The sequence below is a fragment of the Podarcis gaigeae genome (assembly GCF_964106915.1).
Source record: "Podarcis gaigeae genome assembly, chromosome: 17".
NCBI lineage: Eukaryota > Metazoa > Chordata > Lepidosauria > Squamata > Lacertidae > Podarcis > Podarcis gaigeae.
The window spans coordinates 36,134,293-36,149,515 of record NC_139694.1 but is presented as its reverse complement, the minus strand read 5'-3'; the positions used below and the strand labels follow the sequence as shown (position 1 = coordinate 36,149,515).

Genomic DNA, 15,223 nt, shown 5'->3' with positions numbered 1-15,223 from the left:
TAAACCATTCTTTTGTACTTGTTCAACAAGGCAATGCTCTCTGTTGGAACATCCTAGTCCATTTTAGAGCTAATTTTAGCACATTTTAAAGGGGGCGGGTGGGTGGTGTATACAATACCTTTCGTAACCGTCAACATAGCTTACATTTCTGCTCTGTTGCATTGCATGTTTTGAATATGAACTGTTTAGAAAATAAAAATATTCAGCTGAAGGAGTTGTATATCATATCCCTAAACATGGAAAGCCTGTACTGCTGGGCATTTTTTATTTAATGGCAGTATTAAAAGCTAACCTCCATGGATGGGGGCAGTATACCTTGAATACCAGCTGGGGGGGAAATCACCAAGCCAAGGCCATCAGCTTCATGGCAGGCTTGTCAAGTACCCAGAGCACGGTAGTCAACACTGGACACAGATGCCCTGCACTGGCCGTGCTGGCTTGGGCAGATGGGAGTTGGAGACCAACAGCATCATGTAGCTGATCACTTGGAACCAAAATGTAAGATTCGGTGGACCTGTTTGTCAGCGCTAGCAAGGCAACAGATATCCAAATGAGTGAATGCAAAACTGTCAGCAGGCCTCAACTCCAGTGCTTCCAGCTGACAGGACTAAGAAGAAGATGAGTTGGTGGGAGACGGCTTGGATTGCCTATAGATAGGGTATTTGTGGCACCCTGATATGTCATTAGACTTCAGCTCCCATCAGTGCCAAGCAGCAGCGCCATTGGTCAGGGATGATGGGAGCTGGAGTACCCCAACATCTGGAGGAAACCCAACTTCCCTATCTGATGTAAGGAGTGGAACCTGGATTGACCCAAAAGCATAGCAGGTACCCCACAGGAGGTGACAAGTCGTTCTGCAAAAACACACCACACTCCTCCCTCCCTCCCCCCATAGAAGGCAGTGGTTCCTATTGACTTCTGAAGGACATGTCAGCTGCTTCAGGTAGAGTCTCAATCAGCGGTTCTCAACCTGTGGGTCCCCAGATGTTGTTGGACTACAGCTCCCATCATCCCTGAGCTCTGGCCTTGCTAACTAGGGGTGATGGGAGTTATAGTTCAACAACATCTGGGGACCCACAGGTTGAGAAAGGCTGGTCTAAATGGTTATAGGAAGCTGCCTTATACGGAGTGGTCTGTGTCGTCTGCCTACGTTAAGTGGAACTGGCTCTCCAGGGCTTCCTGGACAGGACAGTCCAAGCGTTAAGTGGAGATGCCAGGACTAGAACCTGGGACCTTCTGCATGCAAAGCAGATGCTCTGCCCCACAGCCCCACCCTGCTTGCTGCTCTTGTTCTCTGCTGCTGGAGCAGACAGTACCACCCCATCAGAGCTCCACACTTCATCTGCGTGCCCTTTTCCTCCTCCCTTTCCCACCCACCCCAAGTCAACGGGGAGAAAACACCAAGCAGGCAGTTGGATGCTCGCCAGCGTCTCAAACAGCTGTACTGTAGTTGTGCAGTGTGATCTGCAAGACATTGGGATGTGATCTGCAATTTACTTCTGCTGGTGGGGGGCAGAAGAGAGGAAACCAGCTATTGACTTTTGCTGCTAAAGGGCACAAAACAGGCTAGTCTTTTTCTGGTCATCTGGCAACCCAAAGAAGTTGGCTAGTCAGTGGTGGGCAGGGTGTAGAATCCAGTTTCTAGTTCAGAGCTGAGGAAGAGCCTGGGACCCTCCATCACCCTTGACAGTTGGCCATGCTGGCTGATGGGAATCCAGCAAAATATGGAGGGTTATGCACCTCTGCCTCTCACCCCTCTTCTTGTTCCATTCAGGCACCCCAATTGTGCCCCAATTCAGAGCCATCTGTTCTTGTTTCCCTGCCCAGTTTTGTCAGTTCCCTGTGGGGTTTTTTTTGGGGGGGGGTTGTGTGATGGTGTGAGAGAGAGATTTAACATGAGAGGAGAGATGGTGCTGGGCTTTGGGTGACCAAGAATGCTTCCAGGTCTTGCTGGCCAACAGCCTAGGCAGAGAGGTGGCTGTCAAAGTAGTCAGGGTGGGTGGGTGGGTGGGGGGGAAACGAAGCTCCAGGCAGTGGATGCGCTGCGGCTCCTGGCAGCTCTGCCATGGTGGCGCTTGGAAGCCTCTGGGAAAGGGCTGATGCCAAAGCAGCTTCTGCGCTCGCTTCCCCTCCCAGGGGATGGTGCCAAAGGGAGTAGTGTGGGCAGCCAAATTGGATGCCTGTCCTGTATCAACAGCAAGTGCTGAGCCAAAAGGGAGGAGCCAAAGAAGTGTGTTTGTGGGAAGAAATGATGGGATGTGGTTGTTCATAGGAGGCTGCTGCTCAGTTCTACAGCATGGGTACACATACAGAGACATGGGTACACATACACATACACAGAGCCAGCCTTGCCATCAGGCAGCATATCATGGCGGATATAGGGGGGGAGCATTGGCAAAGTACAGTCATACCTTGGGTTACAGACGCTTCAAGTTGCGCTTTTTCGGGTTACGGACCCGCTGAAACCCGGAAGTACTGGAACGGGTGACTTCTGGGTTTTGGGGGTCGCACATGCGCAGAAGCGATGAATTGCAACCCGTGCGTGTGCAGACGCACCACTGCAGGTTGCAAATGCTGCAAGTTGCTAATGTGGATCCCACACGGATCACGTTCGCAACCTGAGTGTCCACTGTATTAGGACAGAGCTGAATGCTATCCCCCCTCCAGCTAGCTTGCTGTCTTCAACTGGCGTGGAGGGTGCTGTCCTAGTGCTGAAATGAAGTCTGGTTGCTTGTACTGTACATGAAATTGGAGTGGAGCACTTAGAGGGAGTGAATTTTAGATGGACTATTAGGGTTGTCTAGTCCAGCCCTCTGCAGTGCAGGAAGCTCAACTAGATCATAGGGGGTGGTCACCCAACCCCTGCTTAAAAACCTCCAAGGAAGGAGAGTTCAGCACCTCCCGAGGGAGTCTGTCCCACTGTTGAACAGCACTTACTGCCGGAAAGTTCTTCCAGTCAGAATCTCCTTTCTTGCAAATTGAAGTCATTGGTTCAGCTCCAGAGCAGGAAAAAACAAGCTTGCTCCATCCTCCACGTCATAGCCCTGTAGATACCCTCCTTGTTGTTGTTTAGTCGTTTAGTTGTGTCCGACTCTTCGTGACCCCATGGACCAGAGCACACCAGGCACTGCTGTCTTCCACTGCCTCATGCAGTTTGGTCAAACTCATCATATCCTCCTTAGATACCCTTTAAATGTCCTCAAGCAGCAAAAATGGGCTGGCTCTGGACATAAAAACATAGGCTGACTTATACGAAGTCAGACTGTTGGTATATTTAGTTCAGTCCTGCCTACACTTGACTGGTAATGGCTCTCCAGGATTTCAGATGCGTTTTTCTCTCAGTTCTGCCAGGAAATGCTGGGGACTGAACCTGGGACCTCCCGCATTCATAGCAGATGCTCTGCCACTGAGCAATGGTCTTTCCCTTAAGCCATCCTTCCCCAGCTGGATGCCCTCCCAGTCTTGTTGGACTCCAGCTCTCATCATCCCCAGCCATCGAGGACAATAGTCAGGGATGATGGGACTTGAAATCGAGCAACACCTGGGTGGCTGCAGTTTCCCTGTCCTTGGTGAATGATATTAACATGTTAACAGATGAAATGTTTAAATGTGAGTTTTAGCTTTAAAAAAACCAAAAAACTTTAGCATATAACCTTCATTATACATCTTGAAGGGCCGGGCGAAAACATTCCTCTTCAGCCAAGCCTTCAGCTGACAAACAGTCTACAGTGGTACCTTGGTTCTCAAACAGCTTGGCTCCCGAAAAAAATGGCTCCCGAAGTAAGTTTTCTGGTTTGCGAACGTTTTTTGGAAGCCGAACATCCGACGCAGCTTCTGCTTGAGTGCAGGAAGCTCCTGTAGATAATCGGAAGCCACGCCTTGGTTTCTGAATGGTTTCGGGAGTTGAATGGACTCCCGGAACGGATTAAGTTTGAGAACCAATGTACCACTGTATGTCCTTTTAAGTGTACAGTGGTGCAAGTAATGGACTACAGGGAAATGGCGGAAATGACTGGCAGAATCCGAGACCAGGGAGAAGAGTTGGTGGAAGAAGATTGGAGGAAATTTAAAATCTATTTACAGAAACATTGTAAAATTTTTGAATGTTGATGACATTGAAATGAACTGAAGGGGTTCTAGCAACCAGGTAAAAAATAAGATTAGACTGATAATAGATAAATTAATTGGATATGAATTTGCTGAACTAATTTACAAAAGGGATACAAAAAAGGGAGATGTGAGGAAGTCAGGAAAATAAGTGAATCAAAAATGAGAAATTAAAAAGAGGGATTTTTGTTTTCTTTTTTAGTGTGTTTTTTCTCTGTTTTTCTTCTTTTTTAAGTTAAATGTTTGTATTTTTTGTATTTTATAACTTTGTATTTTTGTGTATGTGTTTTTTCTCTTTTCTGTTTGTTGTTATTCCTAAAACTTAATAAAATATTATTATAAAAAAATAATTAAGTGTACAGTGGTACCTCTGGATATGAACGCTTCTGGTTGCACATGCGTCGGGTTACGAGCTGCGCTAACCTGGAAGTAGTTGCTCTCGGATAAAAACTTTGCCCCGGGATGTGAGCGGAAATAGCAAGCTGGAGTCACGCTTTCACTAATGACGCCTCATGTTAAGAACAGTTTCAGGATAAAAACCGCTGGAACAAATTAAGTTCATAACCGGAGGTACCACTGTATTTGTATTATTTTGTTTCTGTTCTTGTTTTTATTATGTACTTTGTCATTTTATTCTGTATTCTTATGCACTGAACTGCCCTGAGATCTTCAGAAGAAGAGCGGTATACACATTTTTAATAATAATAAAATGTTTAAAAAATAAGCCAAGTTTCTCAGCAGCTAGGACTTCATCACTGAATGCCAGGATATGTGCACATTCAGTATGTGGGGAGGACACAGCATGACAAGTGTCCAGTCCAATCAAACACTGTCTCTTTGGCAGGGGGGTGGGACTCACTTGGGCTCTGCATCAGGTAGCAAAATGTTGGCACAAGGTGGGGGGGGATGGAGGAGAGGGAACTGGCTGCTTCAGAAGATTCCACAGAGCATAATTGAGGGCATAATTATCCCCCTGCCAGTCACCCCCAGTGGGTGGGGGTTGCCTGGAGTAGAATTCACTCATCCCTCCAGTTACAGAAGTATGACCAAGTTGTCTGTTCCAGTTGAATTCCTTTGCTCCTTGTAAATAACACCCCCCCAATCGCCAGTGCTTGGTGTTCGGGTTAGAGGGGGCACTTTCTGCAACCCAGATCTGGACTAGGCAATGAACCTCCAGGTGCCGTCATTGTTGTAACAGGAGGGCTGGGAGAGGGGTAGCACACCGAGAATATGATGCCTTTCTGACATGGGCAGTTCCATTCTAGAGCTGGGTTCTAGAGCCCGTGTTGCCTTGTCATTGGACTCCAACTCTCATCAGCCACCCTAGCTATCATGGCCAATGGGCAGGGGCGATGGGAGTTGTGGCCCAGCAAACATCTGCAGTTCCATGGGTTCTCTACCCCTGCCAAGAAGAAGTAGGGAAGGGGGGGCCCCGGTTGCACTCGGGCCTCAGTTAGGGCCCCCTGAATGCCCTTAGGCTGAAGCTGGGGGAGAAAAAAAAGCAAAGTGGTATTGTAAAAATACAGGTTTATTCCCCAACACATGCCCACCCCAGCTCCTTCTGTTGAGCTTCACCCCGCAAAAAACCCTCCCCCTCCCATTCCCCACAATGGTTGTGCCCATCCTTTTCTTCGGTCATGTGGGCCCCATGGTCAGTTCTGTGTAGCTGATGTACATCACCTTAGGGAGGCCTGCAAAGGACACAAAATGGGGAGTTGTTAGAGAGGGGTGGGTGCGGGGAGGGATGGGCCACGCTGGGACCCCGAATAGGAAAACCTGCCTGCGGGGGGAGGAGAGCTGTTCAGTTACTGGGGGAAGGACTTTAAGTCAAGAACCTGGTTCATAATCTGGGAGCTTCCACACAGTTGTCCGGGCAAACGTGAAAAGCCCTCAACAGACTTGCAGCCCAGCTGTTTATATCAGAGACGGAGACACTTCAGTCTCTCTCGTGTTGGACTGCCTCTGTCATCATCCCTGACCATTGGCTGTGCTTGCTGGGGCCGATGGGAAGTGGAGTCCCAACAAGATCTGAAGGGCCAATAGTTTCTCCTACCTATGTCAATCCTGGCTCTAGACCAGGGGTCAGCAAACTTACCTTGGCGCTGGAGACTCCGGCCTGAGGCGTGGTGTCTCCAGCACTGATCGCGTGGCGGGCCAGAGGGCGGGGGAGCACGTGCACATACGCTATTTCCAGCGCACTTCCGGGTTGGAGGAGCACCAGAAATGCTTGTGTGGGTGTGCATCGGAAATAACGCTTGCACATGCGCACAAGCTATTTCGGTGCTCCTCCGACACAGAAGTGGGCACCGCACAGCGCAGCACCAGTAAGAACTGGCGGCGGCGGGCAGCGGGGGTCGCCGTGGGCCAGATAAATGAGTCCCTCAGGCCTTATCCTGCCCACGGGCCTTAGTTTGGGGATGCCTGCTCTAGACCAGGGGTAGGCAACCTAAGGCCCATGTGCCAGAAGCAGCACATGGGGGCCATTTAACTGGCCCACGAGCCGCCCCCAAACCGAGCTGCTTGCTCAGCGAGTCCCCATGTGCTGTGCTAAACCGGCACAGCGCGGTGTGGAGACTTTCTTTCGTGGCTCCGGAAATTGCTTCTGCGCATGCCCAGGCGCTGAAAATCACTTCTGTGCAGGCACGGTTTTCAGCGTCTGGGCATGTGCAGGAGTGATTTCCTGCACTGTAGACATGCGCAGACGCGATTTCTGGTGTCACACTGTGCCGGTCTGCTCCATGGAGAATCTCCACGGGAGTGATCCAGCCTATGCCCAGTAAGCCTTGCTGACCCCTGCTCTAGACTAATGGGCCCTTGCACATATACACTCTGCTGCCACCGTGCTTTCTGTGGGACGTGATCCATGAGAGGCAGTCAAGTACAACATTCCTTGTATTGCTAGAGAAGACATGCGAGGGAATGTTTGGTCCAGCCAGTCGAAACTTCCTGTTCCTCCTGGCTGGAGCATCCTTCCTTTTGCATGTGATAGAAGGTGGGCGTGACCTAATTTGTCCAGGTAACAACAGGACAAATCACGCAGCACACCTCCCTCTTTTTGACTTCCTTCTTCGTTTGACCAGCTTCTAGCTAGGACTGCTTTGCTAGCTCTCAGCTAGTAGAAGCACTGGGATTATTCCCCCATATGGGATAGATCCACATGTACATATTTGTAACTAAGTCTGCCTTCAGGAATCCAACTGTCAACTGATGTGAGTAAACTTCTTTTATTGACTTTGAATAAGATGGTTGTGTCTTTATTCTTTTAAGAGGGATTCAAGGGAACTTACCCGGAATGTACAATTCAATCTGAGACAGATTGAACTGTATAATAGTGAGAGGCTCACACGAGTCTGCAGCCAGCTATCTGCTGTGTATATAAAAGCGGGAATGTAACTCTGCTACATAAAGGAACTTGCTAGTGCAAGTTAGGAAGGATATTAATAAACAATATATCCTCTCCTGCCACCTTGAACATTCCCACAATTTCAAGCTGCCATAATAACTCAAAACAAGTGCAGGGACCCTTTGGCTCACCAGATGTTGCTGAACTACAACTCCCATAATCCCTGGCACTTGGCCATGCTTGCTAGGGCGGATGGGAGTTGTGGTTTAGCCACATCTTGGTGTGGGGGCAGAACTTCCCCACTCCCGATCTAAAACACAGTAGAGAGGGTGAGGTTCTTGGGCAGTGGAATTGGTGAAAGCTCGGCTTGCTTTTCAAAAAAGCCATTAGGTAAGCCATCGCTACACGTTTCTCAAGATCACAACTAAACAGAACCTCCATGTTCAAAGGCAGTACTGTAGTATACCCCTGAATGGCAGGCAGTGGGAACTAACACCGGGGGCGGGGTGTCCTGTCTACTCATGTCCTGCTCATGGGCAGCCAAGCACTTGGGGCTGGCTGCATTTGGAAGCAGAGTCTGGATTAAATTTCCCTTGGTCTAAATCAGCAAGGGAATCCCCATGTTCTTACAGTTGGGCCAGGTATATATAGAGCAATGAATATTGAATTGGGATGGCAGAAAGTTGGATTCCTGCCCCTTTTTCAATGCATGCAGATGAACGGAATGGGGATTTGGATCCCCACTGGCTTGAGCAGAGACAAAATTGGGGGTGGCTTTTCTTTCATGTTCATTCAGCTATTGTTTTGTTGGCTTGTTGTTGCTTTAAGTAAAGGATGTGATCTTGAGAAAGAGGGCAAAGTGGCATCTCCTGGGGCAGAGTGAGAGGGCAGAGGCAGCGTGAACAGGCAAGGTTCCTGCGTCTCGCCTTGTTTCTGCGCATTGCTTGGTCAGGCGTGCGCTCTTGGCTGTGAGCGCTTGCCATCTGCTCTGGGACATCCTCACCCAGAGGGTGGCTATTAATATTCCAGAGCCACCCCCGCCCAGCTTTCCCCTCGAAGGCCAGTGTGCAAAGGGGCTCCAGGAAGACAGTGAGGTTCAGCTTGCTTGTGAGAGAGCATGGGGCTCTCAAAGCCCACCCCATCCTTCCTTGCCCCCCATTTCTGCTGCAAATTCCCAACTAGCAAGTAGTCCTGACTACCTATCAACTACTATTTTACCAGGCCTTTCCAACAGGAGAAACAAAGGGCAATTAGGTGAAAGCCCTGAAACTCTCCCCAGCTCTTCAGGATTTCCTGTTAGGTCTGAAAACTTAAACTGATAGATTAATCAAGGAAAATGTCAGTTGATTAATTGGTAAAGCCCATTTTTAGTGATGGAATTTTTTTGAACCAGTGGGGCTGAAGTTTAAGAACACACTTCCTTTCACGTCGAGGCTATTTTGGTTCTGGTGTGTTACTGCAATGAGGAACGAGAGAGAGAGAGAGAGAGAGAAAAAGATCAAAGTTGGCCTTTCCTACAAACAATGGGGGGGAAAAAGCCCCCGTTTCTGTCAGGCCCAAAGGCACAGCGGTGGTGGTACTGGGAGGAGTGGGAACACCTTGGGGGTGGCAGAAGGAAGGGGGTGGTACTTACAGGGCAGACGGAGGTCAGTTGAGGCACGGCAGGAAGGGGCCATCGAAAGAGAAAATAAGACAGCGATACCTACTTTCTGGCTACTTACTGTCCGGCTTCTCGTCTTTGCTCTCGCCGTTCTGCGCCCCTTTCTGCGAGAGCCTTGTGGAGGCATTGACAGCCGTGGCTGCTGCCTTGAAGCTGCGCTTCCGCTTCTGCACGTTCTGCTCTGGGTGGAAGATGATGACGTACACCTTGGGCACGTAGAGCATCCCCAGCGACACATAGGCGCTCAGGCTCATCGAGATGGTCAGCGTCGTCGTCTGAATGTAGATCTGGCAGGGAGAAGAACGGGAGGCTGGCCAAGAAAGTAGGAGGGCTATCTTTTCTCCCTCTACTGGATCAGGGCCACTTCGTTCAGCTCGGACACTGAGGTCCAGCGCTGAGGGCCTTCTGGCAGTTCCCTCACGGCGAGAAGCGAAGTTACAGGGAACCAGGCAGAGGGCCTTCTCGGTAGTGGCGCCCGCCCTGTGGAATGCCCTCCCACCAGATGTCAAGGAAATAAACAACTATCTGACTTATAGAAGACATCTGAAGGCAATCCTGTTTAGGGAAGTTTGAAATGTTTGATGTTTTATCATGTTTTTAATATTCTGTTGGAAGCTGCCCAGAGTGGCTGAGGAGGCCCTGCCAGATAGGTGGGGTATAAGTAATATCATTATCATTATCATCATACAATTGCAGGGGACAAATCTCATCCCAGCCTGTATCATTTCAGGTTTTGAGTGCTTCCCGGAGTTTCCAAAAGCTCTGCCTGCAGAAAACTAGCACAGCAGGGTTCAACCCAGCCTTCTCTCCTGATCTGTTATTTGTTGAGAACCAGGGATGTTTTTCAAACCTGCAACCCAGCCCAAGAAGAGCTTCACTGCCTGATTCTGTCGATTGTCCAACCTGAGCACAGACAGGGAAACAACTTGCGACAGAGAGGTGGACTGTGATGGATTTTTAACGTGCCCTACATGTATTTAACTGGCGTTTGCATGCCTAAGACTGTTGATGTCAGTGAACTTAAGGCCCTTCCAGAATAGTGCTTTATTGTGGGCCCATTCTGCAACACCTTCTTGATGCAATAATAGTGTATTAGTGGCACCGCTTAACTAGCTGCTTTCTCAATGCTAACACATTATTGCTGTCTGGAGGGGCTGTAGCAGGAGCTCCCCCCCACCCCCACCCCCAGCCTCAAACATTAATGGTTTGAAAAGTTGCAGGATTTTAGCAGGAAGTGACTGGATATGCACAAATAGGAAATGAAGCTGTGTAACAATCCCAAATTTTTTGCAGGCAGGCACAGCATTTAAAGCAGGATTGTGTCTGACTGCCCCAGTAGGCACAAATCATCCCTGATATGGAAGCTTCTCCAAATGATTGAAGGGGCCTGACGCAATGTCCTGACATTGCACATGGGGCCCTCTGAATATGGAGGGGCCCCTGGCCTCCTTAAAAAGGCTTGGAGGCCCATAGTGCTTCAGCCCCCAGGAACTGGCACCCTTGCCTGGAAGGGGCCCTAAGAGACACCCAACTGAAGGAGCATTTCCACCCCCATCGTTCAGCCAGGACACTGAGATCCAGCACCAAGGGCCTTCTGGCAGTTCCCTCATTGCGAGAAGTGAGGTTACAGGGAACCAGACAGAGGGCCTTCTCGGTAGTGGCGCCCGCCCTGTGGAACGCCCTCCCTTCAGATGTGAAGTAAATAAGCAGCTATCTTATCTTTAAAAGACATCTGAAGGCAGCCCTGTTTAGGGAAGTTTTAATGTTTGATGTATTATGGTATTTTAATATTTTGTTGGAAGCCACCCAGAGTGGCTGGGGAAGCCCAGTCAGATGGGCGGGGTATAAATAATAAATTATTATAACTCAGGACTGGATCAGGCTGTCTTGGGTGTCCCATGTCAGCTCATATGAGTCTGCCTGAGCTACTGAAGTCCATCGCACCCCAACCTTTCCAGAGCTAAACCTTGTTCCCCCACCTCTGCCCTGGATTGAAATCAGAGGCATGCCTCACCTTTATACCAGAGAAGGTTCACTTCGGAAATGGGGCAGAGTCAGGATTTACCCACCGGGAGAGAAATCTGCCTCACTCACGACATGAACTGGGTGGGAGGCAAAAAGGCGAGAGGAGGCAGGCACATTGCGCTCCTAGGCAACCGTTAATTACTGAATGAATGTGACTTATCATGGCACCCCTAGAAGTTCTCTCACTGCACACCCTCTGAGAATGACAGACTCGATAGTTCAGGAAATGTTGTGACATTTAAATCCCAGCAGCGCAGAACTGGAGGAAGGCTTGGGGGTGGGTCATCGCTCTAAGTTCCCGTCCTGCTTGCTTTATTGCATTGGTGTTCTTCCCTCCATTCAGCTCAGGGCAGCAGATGTGGGGTTATCCCGCCAATATCCTCACAACAACCCTGTAAGGTTCGCTAGGCTGAGAAATAGTGACCAGCTCAGGTTAACTCAACAAGGGACAAACCAGTAGGTATTACATATTCAAATGTGGGTAATAAAGTTTTGACTAGAAATTGGCCACTCTGTCAACTTTGGTTTCTCTTAGTTTTAAGACCTCATGAAAATTCACCAGCACTTTAAGTGTGTATTTCTCCTAATATGAACAGTTTTGCATGCAATTTTCCCTAATAGACAGATTTTTGCAAAGCAGTTTTGCCTAATAGAATGTTGTCTTCCCTAACATGCACTTTTATGTGCACTTTCCCCTAATTATATGCATTTTTGTAACCATTATTTGGCTAGATAACTGCATTGCAAAATTCGGAGAAATGCAAATTTTGAAAGGTGCTTGTGTTTCAGTTCTCAGATTGTTTCACAAAGTGCCCAGCCCACTTCCCACCTGCAATCTGAATTGGTACAGCCCAGCAAGAAACATTTCATAGAGTTTCTGCCTGTCTGTTTGAGCTCCTAGGGCCAAACCATACAATGTATAGCAGATGTGTGAACAGTCTCCTGAAATTGGGCGTTCTGAGTTTGTTTTAAACTGAAAAGACAGAGGGTTCCTGCATTCTTTCCCTAAGGAGGGAAAGGCAGCCTGGAGAGGGCAATTCTGACTGGACAAAAGGCAGAAGGGAAAAACATGCCTTCCCTTTCTGCTGCTATTATCAATAACTTCTCACATGTTCTCCTCTAGCCAGTGTGGTGTAATGGTTAGAGTGTTGGACTATGATGTGGGAGAGCTGGGTTCAAATCCCCACTCAGCCATGAAGTTCACTGGGTGACCATCGGCCACTCACCATCTCCTAGGCTAACCCACCTCACAGGGTTGTTGTGAGGATCAAATGGGGAGAACTATGTACCCCACCTTGAGATCATTGGAAGATAAAGGTGGCCTCTAGGTGTAATAAATAAGTAAATAAATAGCTTGGTCCTTGTGCGCTGCTTAACCCGACCCCTACCAGGCCTACCCGGTTTCCTTTCCTCTACAACCCACTTCTTGGCCTGGTTGTTCCCACCTTCTCTGCTGACTGTGCTGTGCCAAAGAAGATGGGCACAAAGGCTAGCCAGACGATGCAGGTCGTGTACATGGTGAAGCCAATGGGCTTGGCCTCATTGAAGTTCTCTGGCACGCCACGGGCCTTGATGGCATAGACTGTGCAGGTGACCATCAAGATGATACTGTAGCTGAGGCAGGAGATGATGGACAAGTCTGACATGTCACATTTGAGCACCCCCTGGGCAAACTCCGGGTTGGGCGTGCGCTGCTCTTCATAGTCAATGATGCTGTGGGGAGGTGCGACCCCCAGCCAGATGACCACAGCCACTATCTGGACTGAAATGAGGCTGAAGGTGATGACCAGCTGGGAGGTGGGACTGATGAATTTGGGTGGCGTCACCGACTTCTTGCCTTGCTCAAAGATGCGGTAGATGCGGTTGGTTTTGGTCAACAGAGCAGAGTAGCTAATGGCCATGCCCAAGCCCAGGAAGAGGCGCCGTAAGGCACAGACGCCAATGCCAGGCTCCGCAATCATCAGGAAAGTGATGGTGTAGATCAGAAAGATCCCTGTGAGCAGCACGTAGCTCAGCTCGCGGCCGGAGGCTCGGACGATGGGCGTGTCGTTGAAGCGGATGAAGGTGATGATGATGAAGAGCGTGCCAAGGATGCCCAGCATGGCCAGGAAGATGGGAAGAATGGCCCAGGGGGAGCTCCACTCCAGCTTGACGATGGGGGTTGGGCGACAAGCCGTGCGGTTAAGGTTGGGCCGCATGTCAAAGGGGCACATCTCGCAGTTGAACTCGTCCAGCTGGTACTGGTAGCCGTCGCACAGTTCGCAGTGCCAGCAGCAGGGCACGCCCTTCACCATCTTCTTCCTCTCGCCGGGATTGCAGGGAAGGCTGCACACGGAGGATGGGATCTCCTTTTGGCCGCCTGACCACTGCATTTCATCAATCTATAGGGGGAGATACATAAACAAGATGGGAGCCACAGAGCAGTGGTTTCCAAACTGTTCCAAGGAACCTGAGCATTTCCAGGAAGCATATCAAGGATTAATCTCTCCAGATGTTGGCTCTCCAGATGCTGGACTCCAGCTCCCATCAACCCCAGCCAGCTCAGCCAGTGACTAGGGATTATGGAAGTCCAGCAACTTCTCTGGACGGTCAAAGGTTCCTTGTCCCTAGATAAACCAGTGAGAGGACCAGTAATTGTGGACAAGCTTCCCTGACAGAGTTTACTGGCCATCTTCTGCAATGTCATCCAGGCCAGAGAGGCCCAACCTGTGAAGGCCTTCCTGTGAACCGAGTGTATCACAGAGCATGCCCCAGAATCCTTTGTAAGAAACAGGGGGTTCCATAGTAGACTCTCAGGACTTCCTGAGCACCTAAAGGTCATTGTGGAAAGTATATCTTAAAAGCAGAACACTTTTAAAACATCTCTGCAGAGAAAAATTATTCATGTGGCTCTGAGTCCTGGGAAACCGGTTGGCTTGTTCTCACCTGGCCTGAGATGGCAGGGCCCTCACTGACTCCAGCTACAAAAGATGAGGTGCTGAACAACACAGGGGGTATTGCTTAGGGGGGTTTGTTGGCTGGGGGTTGTTGCTGTATTTTTATTTGTATCTTTTTTGTATCTTTATTATGTTTTAGGTGGAAACGCCTCTTCTACTAAAATGTTTCTTCAATGACCATGAGACACAGGTGACCATCTGCAAAGAATGCCAGCCTGACAGAGGAAATTGCCATGAACACACTGTCCAAATGTACAACAAATTGGAAACATGGTTATGGGCTTTCCAGGTACAATGGTACCTTGGGTTACAGACACTTCAGGTTACAGATGCTTCAGGTTACAGACTCTGCTATCCCAGAAATAGTACTTTGGGTTAAGAACTTTGCCCCAGGATAAGAAGAGAAATCGCACAGCAGCGGTGTGGTGGCAGCAGGAGGCCCCATTAGCTAAAGTGGTACCTCAGGTTAAGAACAGTTTCAGGTTAAGAACGGACCTCCAGAACGAATTAAGTTCTTAACCTGAGGTACCACTGTATATGGCTCTTGCAAACCGTGGCTGTCATGGACCGCATATAACAGTGCTGAACCAATGTGGTGCATTTAAAGAAGAAGAAGAGGAAGAGGAAGAGGAAGTGGAAGAAGAAGAAGAAGAAGAAGAAGAAGAAGAAGAAGAAGAAGAAGAAGTATCTATAGGACTTGTGCAGCCTTCAAACACAAGCTTGAAGGACAACTTCCATGGAGAACAATGTGATGGGTTCTGGGCTGGAAGGTGAGTTGTGAGTTGTGGGCCTGGGCTTTGAATGGGAACTTAGCAGAAGTGAGTATGGGTTCTCCTCATTCAAAAAAGAGGGGTGGGGATGGGCAGGTGAGAAGGCAAAGTCAGACCACCGACTGAATGACCTGTGAGGCAACCAATGATAGGCAAATAGATCTAGGCACCATAGAGATACAGACGGCAGAGTGGTTTGTCCTAGAGACCATGCTGCATTCCTGCCCTGCATATGCAGGACTGTGTTGCACTCTGGCCTTTTTCTGCACCTCAAATATCCTGGTCTGATGGTGTCAGAATGCAACATAATGTGGCTGCCAATGAGAACACAGATTCCTGACCAAATCCCCACTGTGTTCCAGGCCCCACAGCAACCTCTAGT

General features: G+C 49.2%; 1 protein-coding gene across 1 annotated transcript in view; it reads right to left on the bottom strand.

The window, feature by feature from the left end:
- Window positions 1-5,717: 5,717 nt before the first annotated feature.
- Window positions 5,718-15,223, bottom strand: part of LOC310834674 (metabotropic glutamate receptor 6-like) — a 44,051-nt gene continuing 34,545 nt past the window's right edge. Inside the window, exons 9-11 of the mRNA XM_083718692.1 lie at window positions 12,581-13,516; window positions 9,172-9,397; window positions 5,718-5,798 (exon numbers count right to left, since the gene is read on the bottom strand). Of these exons, the coding sequence (XP_083574818.1) occupies window positions 5,743-5,798; window positions 9,172-9,397; window positions 12,581-13,516 (1,218 nt within the window). The 3' untranslated portion in view covers window positions 5,718-5,742. The remainder of the gene's footprint in view (window positions 5,799-9,171; window positions 9,398-12,580; window positions 13,517-15,223) is intronic.